Source organism: Pleurodeles waltl, chromosome 3_1 (assembly GCF_031143425.1).
Source record: "Pleurodeles waltl isolate 20211129_DDA chromosome 3_1, aPleWal1.hap1.20221129, whole genome shotgun sequence".
Classification (NCBI taxonomy): domain Eukaryota; kingdom Metazoa; phylum Chordata; class Amphibia; order Caudata; family Salamandridae; genus Pleurodeles; species Pleurodeles waltl.
The window spans coordinates 959,325,851-959,346,568 of NC_090440.1; the positions used below are offsets into that span (position 1 = coordinate 959,325,851).

At 43.9% G+C, this 20,718-nt stretch overlaps 1 protein-coding gene across 1 annotated transcript in view; it reads right to left on the bottom strand.

Annotated features, from left to right (window-relative positions):
• Window positions 1–20,718, bottom strand: part of MANEAL (mannosidase endo-alpha like) — a 165,772-nt gene that overhangs the window by 77,583 nt on the left and 67,471 nt on the right. Inside the window, exon 3 of the mRNA XM_069223984.1 lies at window positions 6,938–7,047. Within this exon, the coding sequence (XP_069080085.1) occupies window positions 6,938–7,047 (110 nt within the window). The remainder of the gene's footprint in view (window positions 1–6,937; window positions 7,048–20,718) is intronic.

Sequence of the window (20,718 nt, forward strand, 5' to 3'; positions counted from 1 at the left end):
CTGTATACTAGAATGCAACAATTTAACAAATCAACAGACCTTTTCTACATAATTCCAAGTCATTACTGTGTTTAAAACAGGACTTATACCACTAAAATGCCAACATCCTTACTTGGCCGCCCTGGCTAGTATTTCCTTGAATTACCTCTTATTAGAGTATTCAAATATTCAACAAACGTGAAAACTTTTATGTTCATGGGTACAGTATGGTCATCGCTGGTTTGTCAGCGTTCACCCACGTGTGTCCATGATTTGTCTTACTTTGGCTACACTTTTGAGCAGGGTGGCCTACTGGAAACATTTCCTTTAATCTAACTAATTTGATGAGATAAGAATGTGTATTGTAAATGTTGCCACATGCAGTGCTGAAAGTGTGAAAAAAATAAAATGACTTTGAAATAGAAAACATGCTTAGGTTGGTTATGATGCCTTAGTGCACCTGTGTTTGTAGCAGGAGCAAGGCAAAGTGCAGCTCACTGAGTTTCCTCATTATTTACTGCTCGGATCTGAGTGAATAAACTACAGAGGGTTGTCCAAAAGAGCATTTAGATTAACAATTTTCTTGCATGCCTCTACATTAATCTCAAAACACTCAGCAGCAATTGCCCCGCCCTGTCCTGACACTTGTTTTAGTACAGGGTAATGTAAAATAATATGGTATTAAACAAAGTTTATTACCATTTATTTTTCTGTTATGGGGGCATTTTTTTGCGAGGTGACGCTCCTCCGCTCCAATGGAGGAGCCGGCCCTGGTGCCTGCAAGAGAGAGAAGCTGCAGTAAAGTAAATCTCATTGACGGCTGTGCTTTGGCTTCGCTGTATCCTTGTAATGTAATAAGAGCGTGACGTGTTTCATCCCTGCTTTGGGATTCACACATGGCTTGGGAAAATGAAAGAGAGACAGTGATCAAATTAGGAGTTGCTGCCTTTAACAGCAGAGGAGCAATCCTGGACGCTTTGAAGACTTCACTGACCTGAAATTTGTTAGAAAAGTTTAATGGTTATCCCTCTCCCAAAGTAAGCAAAGTAAATGAATGTGTGCATTACATGTACGCCTTTTGTGAAGCAAAAATGGTTTGTGGAAATTTAAAGTCATCCTAAATTGCTTTGGTTTACCTGTCTCTGATGTTGTGGTGAACCTTGAACACGTGCATAAAAACTGATGAACCAGTGACTGTCAAAAATGGCATTAAGGAAAGCTGCACATTTAACTTATTGGAGAGCATTTAAAACAGGGACTACAAGTGGCAACAGCCTTGGAGGACCTTAGAGGTGGGGTCTGTACTGCCCGCACCTGCCACTTGTTTCTTCAGTGCTTTAAAGTGCACTTGATGGCCCCGCGGTGCAGGAAGCATTTACAGTGGGGACTACAAGCCCCAACAGCCTTGGAAGACCATGGAGGCGGGGATCTTTACTGCTCGCACTTGCCAACTGTTTCTTCAGTGCTTTAAAGCACACTTGGTGGTCCTGTAGTGAGAGATGTATGTGCGCAGGGCCCAGGCAAAGTCCAGGCCAAGGGCAGGCCCTTGCTCATCAGTGACAGGAAGGTGCAGGGCAGGGCCACCCCCCCTTGGCTCCACAGCCAGGTGACATCGGACAGTCGTAATCTGCAGTAAGACTTTTAAATACTCTGAGGTCCCCCTGCATTGATCATTTACACCTTTGCTGGTTTGTCCGCTGCCCCTGAGTTTTACACTGAAAGGAAGGTCCACCGGGTGCTCAGGGAAATGAGCATAGGGTCTGGCCTTTTTATCAATTGTCTGATCTTCCTGGCCCTATCTCCATTTTTCTTCAGGACCCAAACCAGGATGAGAATTTAGTAACAAGTACCTTTACCTAACAGAATGGTGATGAGAAATTGGCTAGCACCCCCAGGGACATTGAGACTTCTAGAGCCCTCAAACCCAGTGAAGCATACACAGTGCTTGTAGCACGCTCAAGATCTAAGTCTGCCCTCGTCTTACTGGATTGGGATCAAGTTTTAACCCTTCTCCCTGACTTAAACCTGAAGCAATATTGTACTATACTGCAATTATTGCCTAACCCTCCCTTGCTCTTTTTATTAATTGTTGCATAATTTGATGTCTATTTGTTAATTACTTGGATTAACTTTTTACTGTTTGGGGGTGGGTTTGTGGGCTTTGCCAATTATGATTTATTTGAGATGCCTCAACACACGCTTGGGTCTTACGTGGAAGGGGCTGCCGCCAAGAAAATGGGCACTCTCAGCAGACATATCAAAAAGGTGGTAGCTGAATTAGATAAAGAAATTCTTTTTGCTGAGATATGGCTTTCCTTGGCCTCACCTCAATCTTAAGGCAATATTCGTGCCACTGGAAAGGAATGTGTGGGCAGAACCTGCCCAGAGAAATGTGCCTTCTCCTCCTTACCCAATCTATTGATTGAGCCTTGCTGCCTCAAATGAAGTGTAAAGAGGGCCTACTTTAAAAAAATCTTTTAACTCAATCAGGTCTGAGCCTATGGAGTTCCTTCCTCCTCATGCTTATTCTGGATGTAAGAAGTCATTGGAGGACTACTCAATAATAAGCTAGGAAAGAAGATTGCAGACTTCATTGAATCTAAGCTGCCAGGAATATACAACCGCTTAGGGTGAATTGAGGCCAAGTAAAGTACCATGGACACTATAAATGAAGCCACAAAGTGGCGGGAAGTGGTGAAACTAGCCTTTAGACCTGCACAGGAGCCAAGGTCCCTCATTGAGGGTGGGACACTGCTGCTCCTTGCTTCTGTGCTAGACCCAGTTCTTCCCTTACCAGCTAGGGCGAAGGCACCCACATAATGTGATATACTAGAGCTGGGCCTGTGCCCAGTAAATAAAAATCCAACCCACCCGCCAAATCTCTGGGATTAATCCCTAGATGCTTCTCAAGATGTGATCTCCCTCTGGCTGCATGCCCTTATGTTATGATTATGGCAAATGTCTCATGCTGCACCCTGAAATGTGGGAAACTACCCAAGAATTTATAAATAAAACAGCACATGAGGCACATGCGGTCAAGGGGAACTTTGGCTACCAGGGCTGCTTATTCCACAAGATCCTCATGGCGAGGAGGGGGATGGATTGGGAAGATGCACAAAGGATTCCAGAGAGATTGTATCATTGTTACATTTAGAAACCCTAGGTTAGCCAGGGATTTCATTTGGGCTGCTCAACGAATCCACCTTAAGAGTGGCAATATTAAGATCTTGCCCCTTGGGTTATTTCTACTGAAACAAGGATAAACCTGATGCCCTATTGTCCCTCTCTTAACTCCCTTCACCATACCTGTTCTCAATTGTTTCCTCCCCTTGGGTGATCTCCCCGAAAACGATTGACTCTAGTAATGCAGCAAGTTTTTCCTTCACTCAGGAGACCAACCACGACTTCTAGTATTATAACTAATCCCCAACATAACGAAACATCTAGGTCAACTCCTCAAGCTAATCCAGCTACCTCTGAGGCATCACCCACTGTGGTCAATATTTTATCCTGGAGTATTGCTGGCTTAGCAAGCAAAATTGTTTGCTTGGACTGGGAGCATTTCATATGCACGTTTGATATCATTCTCCTTCAGAAGACCATGTCTACTGAGGAAATTAGCATTGGGGTAGATAGGTGTCCAAGGGACAAGAGGTGCCAGGCTCTTTTCCAAATTACTGAAATGTTTGACTTCCTCAATGCTGTAGAATTTCATGATCCATCATATAGGACTAAAGCTACTTTTGTGAGGGGGGAGTGTATCTCCGTAATAGACTATATTTTTGTCAGCTATGGTTTGACCACAAGGATTACAGAGTCTGCCATCAAGAAAAGCCCATATTTCGATCATACCCCCTAAGCCTTAACCTAGGTTTACTTAGGAGGGCGGAGTTTCATAGACCATGACTTCCGACCCGCCAGTTGTTAAGTTCCAGGGACTGTGTCTGGTTTGGGGAAAGGTCAGCTTGAGTGGTCTTCCAGATAAAACTTGCCGGAGCCACCTCCCTGTGATACTTGGTGGCCTTGACCAGTCCGGTGGCCACAGGGCAATGTCTACTCAAATTTGAAGAACTAGGTCAAGTGGTGAGGAACCTACTGATGAAACCCTACAGGTCAGGCCAAAATGAACATAGGCGGTTTTATACCTGTAGACTGGCATCAACACGACTCCATCAGGCACTAATGGACTCTCAGAGGGACACTCTTAAAATGCATCAGTGTAGAGTGGAGTGCCAGGTAGCCCAATGGACAAGACAAAAAGAATCCTGAGGAAAGTTTGGCTCGGCCTGTAAGTTAAAAAAACATTAGTGTTTTCTGGGCTGAGGTGGCTAATATTAAATCCGTGAGTGCAAATCCAAATACTGTCATTACATCTATTAGCCAAGAGGCCTGCATCAGCCATTTCACAGCAGTTTATGGGGCCTTAAATACTATTCTGGCCACGTAGGAGGACGTGAGCTTTCCCTTGGCTCTTGAATTTATCTGGGTGAAGTGAGGGAAGCAATCGCTAAAAGCCCCTCCAGGAAGGCCCCAGGTCTGGATGGAGTGCCTATGCACCTATATAAATTTGAGCCCGATCTGTGGCCCCTCTTCAGTGCAATTGTTTTAAAGCCATCTGTAAGACAGGCCTGCCACATTCATGGCATACAGCTGTCATTCTGCCAATATTTAAAAAGGGCAATCGCCAATCCTGAGTGCTACTGACCAATTTCCCTGTTGGTCTCTGCGGTCAAGCTGGCAGGGAGAGTGGTGCTGGAACACCTCCTAGACTGGGTCAGGGAGACTGATTTCCTGTCAGAGGCACAGTAGGGGTTTTGTGAGGGTCTAGCGTCATTGGATTAATGCCTTAATTTGCACCTGCTGATTAGTAAATATACCATCGCCAAGCAGGGCTCCATGTACGTGGCATTTATAGACCTCTCCTGCACCTTCAACACAGTGATGAGGTCTAAACTTTGGGAGCTTCTGTCTAACATGGGGGTAGAGAAGGACGTGGTCTTCTTTTTGTAGAGTGCTGCATTATGACCTCTCTACCTCAGTTAGGTTTGGTCCTGCAGGAGAGCAGACTGATAGCTTTAAGACAGGGAGAGGGGCATGCCAGGGGTACGTCCCAGCACAATTACTGTTTATATTGTACATCAATGGTATTGGCTCTGCCTTGACTACTAAAGTGTTTGACGCATCCTGAATTTGCAGAAAAAAAGTACCTGTTCTATTATATGTGGATGTCACAGTTTTCCTAACAAGAACCCCCAAGAGCATTAATACCCTGTTTCTGGAATTTGTCTCCTTTATGTGCTCGCTTGGATTAGCAACTAACCACACCAAAGCCTTTATAACGGCTTGTAATCCAAAGCATACTAAGCTGCGGGGAGTTTTGCTACAAGAACACCCTGTTGCCCTTGTGCAGGGTTTCCCTTATTTGGGCGTCGTCATTGATGCCAAGGGCAAATGGGGCCCCTACACTGCCAAAGTTCACCAGAAATTCACTTGCTCGGTTGGATATATTTTCAACCCTGCCAGACACATTGGCAACAATCCTGTGGCCTGTATGCTGGAGAGTTATAGAAGAAAATGTCTCCCCACCTTATTATATGGGTCAGGCATTTGGGGCTACATCAATTCAAACCTGTTTCAATGAGAACAAAATAGAGTGCAGAGGAAGTCACTGGGTGTTCCACCGGCGTGCTAAATCTTTATCCTGTACCAGTAGCTCGGAGTTGAATAAGTAGTAGATTTAGATAAATGGGCCCCCGTGCTACTGTGGTGCTCAACATGGACCAATCCACATGCCTCCCATAACAGAGAAATCATTAAAGATGGTTTGTCATGTGATAGAGGCACAAACATCCCTTGGTTGCACCACATTAAGACCGTCTTGGCTAACCATTTGTTAGGCCTGAGGCCATAACTATAGAAGACACGCCACCGGTAAATTCGTTTTTTAAATTACTTAATCACAATCGCAGAGAAGCCCTCGAGTTTACCAAAACCTCTGTCAAGAAATATGCCTTGCTTTGTTGTACCCCCGGTGTGGAACTGTATTTGGAATGGTTTGATCACCCTTGGGACAGAATGTTCCTCACATGTTTCAGATTGGGCTTTGAGCGCTGGGCCAGTCTGCCCCCTCAAACAGCATGTTGTGCCGTTATGATGAATCCTCTCTTCAGTGTTTGCTGCATTTTATGTTCTTCTGTAACTTTTATTGTGATTTTAGCAAACGGTTTTCATTTTCAATTATAAGGAAACAGAGATTCAGAAGGTCAAAGGAGGCAATGGAATGTCTGCAAATGTTGGCCACCCCATCTAACTGTGTTGATAAATGCTCCTTTTTAAAATGTGCTGTCAACCGAAGGAACCTAAGGATGTTTTGATCCGGTACATGCAGTTTATATGATTAGCAGCATTGTGGGATGTAGGTCTCACATTGCATGGGCTAAAACTCTTGCTGGGCGATTTCATAGCGAATGAAGATTTTCCTATTAATTAGGCCCTATGTTCTGCTATCAGTGACGGTTTTTAATGCTACGTTTTTATGTTTTTACCACTGTGTTTTAACTTCTGTATTGCACATTTATGGTTACTTTAGTAACCTGAAATAAAGTTTGACAAACAAACAAACTTGTTTAATATCTGCATTTTTTAGAGTACCCTGTACCTGTACCTTGGTACTGGGAACCCAGTGGACTGTGTGGACCAATTTCAGAAGTTTTTACAGAACATAAGAAGCAGGAACAAGGAAAAAATATTAATTTTCACTTTTCAGATATATGACTTTTTTTTTTCTTTAGATCGTTTACATTATTTTGCACTGCCACTAGGTGGCAAACATGGTCTGATGCCTTAACCTACAAGTACACTCCACCACCTCCCAATGGAATCAGCTGCTCAGTTGAAATGTCTCTTTTTCATTAGAACAATGGCACTGGAAGTATGGGTCATTGATGTAGCTACGTACCTTTATGTTGTACGCATGCGCAGCATCCAGAATGAGTGGCACTAGGTCATCGGTGGGCTCCCCGTTATCATCTGCCATGCCAGGTGGAAACCAAGCCAGCACAAGCACACCTGAAACACAAGATCCGGATTATATGTCGGGAACAGCAGGTCACCCACAGATGCAACTCTTTCCCTGCTCAGTAAGGGGAAACAGCAACAGTATTATGCAATCTTGGGTTTCCTTTACTTTCTTATTTATTCAAACAAAGGAAGGTGAAGCAAACACATAAGGTCACAGAGGGGTGAAAGGTGACATTTTCATGATTCTTTAGTGAGCTCCCTATTCACTATTAATTTGGAACCTCCTTGGAAAAAATTGCGTTATTGGTTACAACAATGGCAGCCTTTGTATTCGCATTATAGTTGTTTTGATATAGAAAATTATAAAGGGTAGTGTAATTATTTTCTAATTTACTTCACCTGCGATTATTAGAATCTATGAGGTCAGTTTTCTGGGGTTTCTGATGTTGGGGGTGGGGCGGAAGTGTTCAGTAGTACTCATTTTTCCTAAGGCACACCATAAACTACCCCTGCCAAATACATAGCGCTATAAGGCATAATAAATCTAATTTGCTTATAAGCAAATGTTATGAATCGTGCTTTGTTCTGTGCTTGGACCAGCTGCAACATGGAAACCATTTCCGTAGCTCATTCAAAGTCACTGTCTGACTTCAGTCTGCCTGCCCTTTAAATCACAGGAAAATTGGGAAAATATTCACTTTTTTTATGTACTACAATTTCCACAATGGACTGTCAATTATTCATGAAAGTCTGACAACCACTGTACAATAATTTCGATACTACTAGTATCAGCAGTGGATTCTCTCTTTCATGCCCAATTTGAGAATGGATTAATCCCTAGAGTCCCGGACTGGCGCTAATGGGCACAGGGGCTTTTACCAAGGAGACGTCAAGGTGTGGTGCCTGGTTCTAAGCTGGTGGGGGCCAGTTTTGTTGCTGAGGATTGGCGATGGCATTTCCTGCCTGCAGAACTAATAAATATACAATGCAAAACAAATGGTTTTGCATATGGGTGGTTCCTGTCTCCTGCACGTCCAGGGATGAACTTCAGGACTTTATTTGCACAGGTTGCGAGGGCTTTGCTTAGCTCAGAGTGCCCAGTACATATAAGTTAAAGTCTATTAAAAACTCAAAAATTGTCTTCTTTAATAATGCCATTTTCATAATATATTACATTATGCCACTGCATTGAGTGGCAATTCTTAGAAGTGACAGATTAGTATCATGAACTTAAAAACATTCATTCCTCAGCCACCACTCTGATGACAATGGTATCAGTGAACATAGAGGAAAGCTGTTTTTTGTAACCTATCTTTGGGTAGGCTGTTACTATGAATGGAGTAACATTGTACTCTTTTGTGCAGCACTTACTCCAATGTTAGGTTGCTCCATGTGATGATGTATGAATAGAGGCACTGTGAAAGAACTAATTATCTAAGACCAGACAATGTGGTCAAGTAGAAGCTGGGATGCTTGCAACGTTTTTGTTCATTCCAGCCACTACGTTGTTATCCCATTCGCTCTTCCAGTTTAGATCAACGCTTAATGTTTTGTGGTTAATTCTTTGAGCCCTAAATCAGTTTACTGTGTTAAATACATCCAGACTATGTATGTTCCATAAGGATTTATGGTATTAGCGTTTGGGGAGGGTTATTTTTTTCATGTAAAAGCTAAAATGAAAACCGGAGCAGCCACCCTTGGTCAGTGCATTAAGACTATTTGCTCCACTTAGCTAAAAAGCTTAAAAAATGTTTTCTAGGTGATTGTAGGAAGTTGCCTCTGTATATACTATCTCGAAGCAAGAGATAGTGTGCACAGAGTCCAAGGGTTACCCCTAGAGGTAAGATAGTGGCAAAATTAGATAATTCTAATGCTCTATTTTGTGGTAGTGTGGTCGAGCAGTAGGCTTATCAGAGGGTAGTGTTAAGCATTTGTTGTACACACACAGACAATAAATGAGGAACACACACTCAAAGACTTAACTCCAGGCCAATAGTTTTTATATAGAAAAATATATTTTCTTAACTTATTTTTAGAACCACAAGTTCAAGATTTGAAGTAAATACATAAAATGCAAGGTACTCCACACAGGTAAGTTAGGAACTTTGAATTACAGCAATAGCATACACAGTTTTAGTTAAAATGGCGATAACTATTTTTAAAGTAGATACAGTGCAAAAATCAACAGTTCCTGGGGTAGGAAAGTATTGGTTAGATTGTGAGGTAAGTAAGACACTTACAAGTCTCAGTTCCTGGGCATAGGCAGCCCACTGTTGGGGGTTCAGGGCAACCCCAAAGTTACCACACCAGCAGCTCAGGGCTGGTCAGGAGCAGAGGTCTCAGAGGTGCCCAAAACACATAGGCACCTACGGAGAACAGGGATGCTCCGGTTCCAGTCTGCCAGCAGGTAAGTACCCGCGTACTCGGGGGCAGACCAGGGGAGTTTTGTACAGCACTGGGGGGGACACAAGTAGGCACACAAAACACACCCTCAGCGGCACAGGGGCAGCCGGGTGCAGTGTGCAAAGGAGGCATCAGGTTTTGTATTGGTTTCAAATGAGGGACCCGGGGTCACTCTAGCGGTGCAGGCAGGGCACAGGGGCGCTTCTCGGGCCAGCCACCACCTGGGCTAGGCAGAGGGTCACCTGGGGGTCACTCCTGCACTGAAGTTCGGTTCCTTCTGGTCCTGGGGGGTGCGGGTGCAGTGCTTGGTCCAGGTGTCGGGTCCCTTGTTACAAGCAGTTGTGGTCAGGGGGAGCCTCTGGATTCTATCTGCAGGCGTCGCTGTGGGAGTCCAGGGGGGTCGTCTCGGGCTACTCACGGGGTCGCATTTGCCAGGGAGTCCTCCCTGTGGTGTTGGTTCTCTGGATTTCGAGCCGGGGGCTTCGGGTGCAGAGTGTGAAGTCTCACGCTTCCGGCGGGAAGAATGAGGTCTTTGAAGTTGTAGAAAAGTTGCAAGTTTGTTGCTGGTTGTTGAGCAGAGCCACTGCTCATGGGAGTTTCTTGGTCCTGGGATTCAGGGCAGTCCTCTGAGGCTTCAGAGGTCGCTGGTCCTTGTTGGATGCATCGCTGTTGCAGGTTTTCGAGTCAGGAGACAGGCTGGTAGGGCTGGGGCCAAAGCAGTTGTCGTCTTCCGTCGTCTCTGCAGGCTTGCAGGTCAGCAGTCCTTCTTCTTAGTTCAGGTTGCAGGAATCTGATTTCCTGGGTTCTGGGGTGCCAAAAGGCAAAAAAGTCAGGGGGTAACCAGGCCAAGGAGGCATTTCCTTACAGTTATGCATTCTTGACTTAGTTCATCCATCCACGCTACACCATCCAGCTATTTATTCACCCATCCATGTAGCTCTTACCCCAATATCCATCCACTCAGTAACTGAACAAGGTTTGATAATTAAAAATGTGTTGTAAATCACACCACATTTGCAATATTTTTCAATGATCTTAGGGGGAAGAACACCCCAAACTCCCCTTGCTCACTCGCTACATGAGGTATGAGGGCTGGCCTGAAACAATTTGCCAGGGCTGCTTTTGATTCCCAGTTTGGCCTACAGGGGATTACATGGAGCTTTGAGTGGCCTTGAGTAGCCCAATCATGTAATTGGGTTTGCCGCTAGCTGGACTTCTCATAAGGTGTTAGTTCCTAAACCTGCTCATTCATGAGTGATTGGTGACCCTCGGTGTACTGGAACTCTTCAGACTTTGGCGTCAAATTCCTGTCTTTATTTTTACAGAGTCTCTTACCTGTTACTGTACAACTTGCTCCAGATTTCTCCCATAGTCAGCTGCAGCCCTGTGCTGATCCCTCTCTGTTTAAATCTAGTTTTTCTTTTCCCTTCTTATTTTCTCTTTGCTTCCTGCCTTGTTTCACTTTGTTTCTACCCCATTTCTCCCTTCGGCTTCTTCTTGTTTTTTCCGTTATCCACTCCACTGTTTGCTCTCACCTCCTTATTGCTGTTTGTTATAACTACCCATTGGTCCCACTTCTTCATTTATGCTTCTTTTATCTACCCATAGCTTGCATTTCTCCTAATGCAGACATGTGTATGCCTTGGCTTAGAAGTATTTTGCTTATTTGTTCCTAAGCTTTTTTTGCTTGTCCTGTTGTAGTTAGACTCCAGCTTCACCATTCCCCATTGCCCTGTATTTAATATTACAATTTTGTTAACCTGCCTTACCTTGCTAGCATACTCTTGCCCTGCTTTATCCATTCTTACTCTTTTCTCTTCTGCTTTGTTTTCCTGTTGCCATGATTATATTCCTGTTTCTTGTGCTCTGAGCCTGTTTCCTTAAAGCCATCTTGTTGCTTCTTCTTCCCTTCTTGAGCTCTCAGTGATATGGTAACTTTATTATTTTGGTTTGAGCTGTGTTTGCTTGTATTTCTTTTGTACAGGGGGTGGATTCGGGGTTCTAGGAGGCACTTCTGCCCCATGCCTGATCTTGTGTTACATGTGCTCTTATGTTCCTTAATCGGTACAGTGTGATAGCGCTATTTACTTAAGACTCTCTGACATATTTGTGGTTGACCCTAGGGGCGTATCTTGTGTAATCCAGTCTGTTTGTACAGTTCCTGGTTCCTTTTCTTTTCACCATATATTAGGGTTGCCAAGCCTTTTGTGTCCTGTTCCTCTGCTGCCTGGCCTTGCCTAATTCTACCTGCTCCTGCAGTTACTGCTTCTGCTGACTCATCTGCATCTCTATATCATCCCACTGCACTTTAGTGTGGCATTTCCTGATCATAAGAGCTGCTCAAAGTCCAATAAAACAAAGATGTTTACATGGAATGTTTTATGTGCAACTACTAATACACAATCAAACCTCTACTTAGTTTGTTGACCACAGAAAGATTGAATGCTCTGCTTACCCTTCTGTGAGCTGAACCTATGTTCACTGATTCATTTGACAGATTTACCAGAAAAGACCTAAAAAGCATTTAATACAAGAACTCCCTTCGGAAGCCGTTGTCTTCTGATATCACTCGATGTACAGAGGTCTCCTTCAATCTGATTCTCTGAATCACTATAATCAAATCACAGCAGAAGTTTAGGGGTGCTAGTTCTTGTTTTGTCTATTTACTTAATATGTGCTTTAGAATAAAAAACAATGTGACTAAAAACTCTCAGTGGATGCATTCAGCCATGTATGTGGATTCAAAGACCCATGTGGAATGCAAACGTATCTACAATATATAAACATTTCAAAAAGTGTTTGGGACTGTGGTGTTGAGATAAGTTGTAAAAAGTGAGCAGTGCCATACAAAAATAAACCCACAGATTATGAATTCTGCAAACAAGCAATACATTGAGATTAAACAATACAAACTATTGGTGAAATATATTGTGCAATATATATAATAGAAACAGCACTTTTTCAAATAAAAATAATGATTTGTGCTTTATCCTGCCGAAGGAGCCCTTGTTCACCACTGATTGCACCGAAACATTGTTTCTGTAATATTTTTTCACTAGAACCTTTTGGCAATATTTATGTACCCTATGGTATAAATGATTTTACCATTTTTATCGACTAGCACTACACATCAGTCTTCAATACATTCCACTGTTGTCTGCAATTTCATTGGGAAGTGTCAACGTATTCAGCATCGGGGACTGCTGACGTTTAATTTTCTCATTGGTGTTAAATCATTATTTTTATGAATTTGAGTGGTGTTCATTACTAACGTGTACATACATTGTGGAATATCATGTTTAATCACTTCAGTTACAAGTCATTTCTGCACCTAATCTACCATTCTTTTCACATCAATTTTGGTTAAGTAAAGTATTTTGAGTGAGTATGCAGTTTTATTAAATTACTTCAGGTTGTAACAAATCAGAGTTGGGTATCAGTGTAACAATATTTATTAATTTGCCACATAGTTCCTTTTTGTTATAACCGAAGTTGTCTTTAGAAACCATTTATTTAAATTGGGAGTCTATTGACACAGGCTGGCTTCTTTATTGTTTATGACATTTACCACCAATGTAGCCAGTGATAGTGTAGTAAATGTAGGTCTATTGCAATAGGTACATGTTAGACCTGAAAGCCTTGGGGTGGTGTTTCCCCCAACTTTTTGCTTACCTCCTCCACTTTTCTGACCTCATTTTTGCTGGCTTTAGGACTCTGTGCACTTTACTACTGCTAACCAGTGCTAAAGTGCTTGTGCTCTCTCCCCTAAATCCTGGCCACTTTGCCTTAAGCCCAGTTGGCATATTTAATTTACTTATATGTCCCTAGTAAAGTGTACTACAAATGCCCAGGGCATCTAAAGTGCTACTTGTGGGCCTGCAGCATTGACCACTTAAATAGCCCTCGAACCATGTCTCAAGTCTACTATTGCAGAGCCACTTTTAAACTGCCATGTCAACCTGGCAAAAAAAACTTTTTGCCAGGGTCACACCTTACCTTTTTATACATATGAAACCCCAATATAGGCTTTAGATAAACCGGAGGACAGGGTACACTGTAGTTAATTGGTAGGACGTACTTTTAAGTTTGTTATGTACTGGTATTGAAAAACTCCCAAGGGCGTTTTTCAATACAGTAAAGCATAACTCTTACATGGGATAACATTGGGGTTACCTTATTACATTTTATAAGTGTAATTCACAATCTGGAAGAGATAGGTTTATCATGTTTGGTGTCTCTGTACTCACAATTTAAAATTAGATCTTTTGGTGAAGTCGGATTTTAAATTGCAGTCCTGAAAATTCCACCTTCAGAAAGTTAGCATTTCTTACTTTTGTGATTTTGTTCCTACTGCCTGTTCCCAAAACACGTCTGGGGTGGAGCTACAGCTGGGCTTGTGGACTCCTTCTAGGCAGCCACACACAAAGGGAGCTTGGATGTAGCTGATGGATCATCCACAGCCTGATGGACCATCCCAGGCAGGATGGGAGGGAGGGACAGACGCACCTGAACAGTCAGTGTCCTGTCCCCACACAAAGGGCTGCATGCTCCCCTGCAGTGAGTCTGGAGCAAGGGCAGGAAAAGAGGACCTCTATGAACTTAAAAAATCTTTCTTTGAAGTCTCCCCCACTCCAAAGGTACAACTGGGTATAAGTACTAGACCTCCAACTCAATACACTTCTGGACCTGTGGATATTCTGCCAGTAAGAAGGACTGCTGTGCAGCTACAAGAACTGCTACTCTGCTGGACTGCCGCTCTACAAGGAACAGCTGATCTGCTGTGCTGACCTGCTGCAGTTTTGCCTGGGAAAGGAGAACTGGACCTGCTGCTGCTATCTTGAACCCAGTACCCCAGAGTGACCCCAAAGACTAGTCTGCTGTCCACCTGATCTGAGCCTCAGGGACATAACACCCTCCCACAGCTCCTGGACCCATCTTCAACAAGCTCCTGACCCCCAAGAGACGCCTCTCAGGTCCTGGTCCCCGGAAGTGTTTTTTTGGCTCCTGAAATCAAGCTTTTGTGCTCTTCATGATTGTGAATGGACCAGTTTCCACCAGAACTGTGCAGCTCACCCAAAGAATCAGCGTGATCAGTTGCAAGTTCGTCACTTTGCTCAGCAAGAATCTCTGCTTGCAACCATGAGGCTCTAGCGCGTCCATCTGTAATGCCTGGCCGACTCTTTGCACGCATGAACCACTGCCAGCGACGTTTTCCTTGCTCCCTGCGAACAGGACTATTGGCCCCATTCTTAAGAAGTTAAAACTTCAGCTGGACTTATCTGAGGCTGTATCCGACCTGCACTCCATCACAGAGTCCCTGCGAAAGGGTCTCTTGGCCCAGTTCTTGAGAAGGTAAAACTTTAGTGGGACTTATCTGAGGCTTTATCCAACTTGCACTCCATCGCCGTTCGCCTGAACTTTTAAAGTTAATCTGGTTTAGCACAACCAGATATTACCCTTTAAGCACTAGATTTAATTTTAATCTTTAAAAATTAATAGCTCTGGTTCTACTTTTTGGATTTTTGTCATTGTGGCTGTAGGAGGATGGCCTGGCTTGTAGTGGGTACCGAGGGGTACTTACACTCTGTACCAGGACCAGTTATCCCTTATTAGTGTAGGAGAGGTGTTTCTAGCAGCTTAGGCTGATAGAGGGTAGCTATAGCAGAGCAGCTTAGGCTGAACTAGGAGACATGCAAAGCTCCTACTATACCACTGGTGTCATATGCACAATATCATAAGAAAACGCAATACACATATATACTAAATATAAAGGTACTTTATTTTTAAGACAATATGCCAAAAGTATCTCAGTGAGTACCCTCAGTATGAGGATGGCAAATATACACAAGATATATGTACACAATACCAAAAATATGCAGTAATAGCAAAAGGAAGTAATGCAAGCAATGTAGAACTACAGTAGATTGCAATAGTAGCACATAGCTATAGGGGAAACACAAACCATATACTCTAGAAGTGAAATGCGAACCACGAATGGACACCACACCTATGTGAGCTTGTAGAGGGTCGCTGGGACTGTAAGAAAACAGTGAGGGTTAGAAAAATAGCCCACCCCAAGACCCTGAAAAGTAGGTGTAAAGTGCACCTATATTCCCCAGAGAGCACAAAAGTCGTGCTAGGGGAATTCTGCAAGGAAGACCAACACCAGCAATGCAACAAAGGTGGCTTTCCGGACGAGAGTACCTGTGGAACAAGGGGACCAAGTCCAAGAGTCGCGACAAAGTCGAGATTGGGCAGATGTCCAGGAAATGCCAGCTGAGGGTGCAAAGAAGCTGCCACCAGATGGTAGAAGCTGTGGATTCTACAAGAACGAAGAGGACTAGGAACTTCCCCTTTGGAGGATGGATGTCCCACGTCATGAAGAAGCTTGCAGAGGTGTTCCCATGCAGAAAGACTGCAAACAAGCCTTGCTAGCTGCAAGAGTTGCAGTTAGGGTTTTTGGATGCTGCTGTGGCCCAGGAGGGATCAGGACATCGCCACTTGGATGAGGAGACAGAAGGGGCATCCAGTAAGTCAGGGAGCCATCACAGAAGCAGGCAGCACCCGCAGAAGTGCTGGAACAGGCACTACGAAGAGGAGTGAACCGGAGCTCACCCAAAGTCACAAAAGGAGATCTGACGACGCCGGAGGACAACTCAGGAGGTTGTGCACTGCAGGTTAGAGTGTTGGGGACCCAGGCTTGTCTGTGCACAAAGGAAATCCCGGAAGAGTGCACAGGAGCCGGAGCAGCTGCAAATCACATGGTACCCAGCAATGCAGTCTAGCGTGGGAAGGCAAGGACTTACCTCCACCAAACTTAGACTGAAGAGTCACTGGACTGTGGGAGTCACTTGGACAGAGTTGCTGAGTTCCAGGGACCACGCTCGTCGTGCTGAGAGGGGACCCAGAGGACCGGTGATGCAGTTCTTTTGGTGCCTGCGGTTGCAGGGGGAGGATTCCGTCGTCCCACGGGAGATTTCTTCAGAGCTCCTAGTGCAGAGAGGAGGCAGACTACCCCCACAGCATGCACCACCAGGAAAACAGTTGAGAAGGCGGCAGGATCAGCGATACAAGGTTGCAGTAGTCGTCTTTGCTACTTTGTTGCGGTTTTGCAGGCGTCCTGAGCAGTCCTGAGCAGTCAGCGGTCGATCCTTTGGCAGAAGGTGAAGAGAGAGATGCAGAGGAACTCTGATGAGCTCTTGCATTCATTATCTAAAGAATTCCCCAAAGCAGAGACCCTAAATAGCCAGAAAAGGAGGTTTGGCTACCTAGGAAGGAGGATAGGCTAGCAACACAGGTAAGAGCCTATAAGGAGGAGTCTCTGACGTCACCTGCTGGCACTGGCCACTCAGAGCGAGTGTGCCAGCAGCACCTCTGTTTCCAAGATGGCAGAGGTCTGGAGCACACTGGAGGAGCTCTGGGCACCTCCCCTGGGAGGTGCAGGTCAGGAGAGTGGTCACTTCCCTTTCCTTTGTCCAGTTTTGCGCCAGAGCAGGGCTGAACTGGTGTAGACTGGCTTATGCAGAGATGGGCACCAACTGTGCCCATCAAAGCATTTCCAGAGGCTGGGGGAGGCTACTCCTCCCCAGCCCTGACACCTTTTTCCAAAGGGAGAGGGTGTAACACCCTCTCGCTGAGGAAGTCCTTTGTTCTGCCTTCCTGGGCCAAGCCTGGCTGGACCCCAGGAGGGCAGAAACCTGTCTGAGGGGTTGGCAGCAGCAGCAGCTGCAGTGAAACCCCGGGAAAGGCAGTTTGGCAGTACCCGGGTCTGTGCTAGAGACTCGGGGGATCATGGAATTGTCTCCCCAATGCCAGACAATTCCATGATCTTAGACATGTTACATGGCCATGTTCGGAGTTACCATTGTGACGCTGTACATAGGTAGTGACCTATGTACAGTGCACGCGTGTAATGGTGTCCCCGCACTCACAAAGTCTGGGGAATTTCCCTGAACAATGTGGGGGCACCTTGGCTAGTGCCAGGGTGCACACACACTAAGTAACTTAGCACCCAACCTTTACCAGGTAAAGGTTAGACATATAGGTGACTTATAAGTTACTTAAGTGCAGTAGTAAATGGCTGTGAAATAACGTGGACGTTATTTCACTCAGGCTGCAGTGGCAGGCCTGTGTAGGAATTGTCAGAGCTCCCTATGGGTGGCAAAAGAAATGCTGCAGCCCATAGGGATCTCCTGGAACCCCAATACCCTGGGTACCTCAGTACCATATACTAGGGAATTATAAGGGTGTTCCAGTATACCAATGTGAATTGGTGAAATTGGTCACTAGCCTGTTAGTGACAATTTGTAAAGAGAGAGCATAACCACTGAGGTTCTGGTTAGCAGAGCCTCAGTGAGACAGTTAGGCATCACACAGGGAACACATACATATAGGCCACAAACTTATGAGCACTGGGGTCCTGGCTAGCAGGGTCCCAGTGAAACATAACAAACATACTGAAAACATAGGGTTTTCACTTTGAGCACTGGGCCCTGGCTAGCAGGATCCCAGTGAGACAGTGAAAACACCCTGACATATACTTACAAACAGGCCAAAAGTGGGGGTAACATGGCTAGAAAGAGGCTACTTTCTCACAGTGGCCCTGTTTTGTTCTTTGTTCTATTTCTCTAACTTGGTGTGTATCTTTTGTGTGTATTTAATATTTTTGTGTGGTGTTTTCACTGTTTTACTGTTTGATGTGTTGCACACATACATTAAACATTGCCTCTTACGTTAAGCCTGACTGCTCTGTGCCAAGCTATCTGGGGTGGGCACAAAGTAGGGTGTGCTTGTGACTTACACTTACTTGGATTGTGGTTCCTGCTTGGACAAGGTGCATACGTTTGCTAACAGAAAACCCGTTTTTTAACAGTAAATAAAAACTATGATGCATAGCTCATACATAAACTGAAAACCAAATTAATCACCTGTTATGTATACAATGTACAATGCAAATATATAATTCATACTGCAAAAAAGCAGTCCATATTCATTACCACTAAATAATAACTGTGTTATTGTGTCCCGGAGGGAACAATATAAAAAGAGTCTCATTTATACCATTATGATCCCCCACTGTAGAAATATGCATTGTAGATACCTTTTCTCTTAGCCCCATGAAGGCAGGGCAGATTTTTACTAGTAGCTTATCCCGAAATTGGACTAGCAATGAGGCGCTGCCTATACCACAACGGCCACAAGTGACCATGGTTGTGACCTGAGACGAAGCACAAACTGACGCCTCAGTCGCAAGAACTTGACCCTTGGGAGGGATATCTTCTGTGTTGTTCCTTTTCTTCAGGACCAGGTGTATGTACATGTTCTGGCCAGCTAGGTAAGCCTCTGTGCCTAATTCCCAATTAAGAAAAACTCAAAATAAATAAACCAACAAATAAAGATTGTGTGGAGAAATATACTTTAAAGATGAACTACACTTATGCACTTCTACGCTCTTACACAAGGACCTAAAATCTTTGTTAAATGATACTTTTCAGTGCACCATTGATGTGCTGGTAAACATAGAACTCATTGTTCAACTCCCACTTGAGGTCCCCTTCAAAGGACATTTTTGAGGAAGCCGCGAGCATGCTTAACACCGCCAAAAAGGAATAACCCCCTTTAATAAGTATTTACGGAAGGGAAACCAGTCAGAAACATATCCGTTACTGCTTGTAAATGTTGGAACAGACACACACTAAACATGAGTATGTCACATTCAACATGAGATGCCTTGCATCAGTGGATTGTGCTTCCGTCTTAGTCGACAGGAAATCTAGGTGCGGATGCAATGTGGAAAAGTCTTGCATTATGGCCACCCTTGCCACCATGAAGCACTCGGAAATGGAAATGCCTCCCACCTGTGCCCGATTCTCCACTCCATGTGTGGCACACCAATTGATATGCCAATGGCAGCCACCGAGAGTTGTGGACAAAAGTGATACACTGTGGCCCCGATCAGGGAGTCTAGGAGATGTGGGTAATGGAAGTCGATAGGAACAATTATCAGTAGGTTCTTCTCCTGATTCCAAAGGGCCCCAGCCTGGGCATCATCCTTTAAAAAAAATATTTTATTGAGACACAACACGCTCTCAAAACCATGCCACATCTCTGTACATCCAAGTCATATACAGCACACGAGCTTCACCTACACTACATCTTGGACCTTTCCTTTAGTAGGTAGGATATGATATGCATTGTGATCTGTGTAGCTATTTAATAAGGAGGGTGATATCTGCATTAGTATATTTTTCAGAATAATAAAACAGATTTGTTCGTCGCCTCTTGAAATTCTGGTTATCCCCTCCCCTGCTTTGGGAATGAAAAAGACTGCAAGAAGCTTGTGCTGTCGATTGTGACTGTGTCACACCCAAGCAATCTTATGGTAAAGCCATTGTCTACATGATATGGAGGTGAGAGTAGCTTACCATGCCGTATGAACAATATAGTAATATGTGATCTCAATGCTGCTAGCTATATGCACTTTTATTTTGCCTGTTCTTAATTTTTGTTTGCATTTGCAGATATTTCCTTTACCTGACATTCTCTTCATCTTTATATTTTTATTTTTTATTTAATTTTCATATACAGTAACGAGTAAGTCCATAGCAAAATAAAGATAACAGCAATATGTACTGGCTTTATAATATGGATACCAGGTTTCCCAGTACTTTTCCTACTTTTATGAATTTTGTTCATACATAAAAACAATCAAGCAAATAATTGAATAAGCATCAAAATATTATAAATCAACGTCCCAAAAACACTGTGACCCTATGGTTGGATGAACTGTACTGCGGTTCAGTGGTTACAAATACAGAGTTCGATAGAACATATGGTAGAGGTCTGGTCTGTTTTGTGGTGTCACATCTAATATATATATATAAATTGCAAGGTCAGGCAGGTTATATATCTGGATTTAGCTGGAGTGGGTAAGCTGGTCCTGCAAACCATAACTGTAATGCTTGGTTGCACCCTAAATATTAAAGTATGGTGATTGGTCCTCAGCAGTGAATTGGTGGAGAGCTTCTTCTATGCTTTGTAAATTGTTTTCAACCATGTTAAAGACTCCTAGTCGTGCATCTAAACTCATGGAGAATCATCACTTATTACTTTAAAATGTATTAGTAGTAGCTTATCCTACGATTGGACTACAGATGTTCCCTGCTCACCTCTTTTCCAATCCTTATGTAGTATCATGCTGTCAATCCACGCCCACTTCTGAACTCTTTTTCCCAACACTCTATTCCAGCAGTTCTAGTGGATTTCCATACATCTTTCAGCCCAAACCAAAGGCAGTCTATGAATCTACAACTTCTT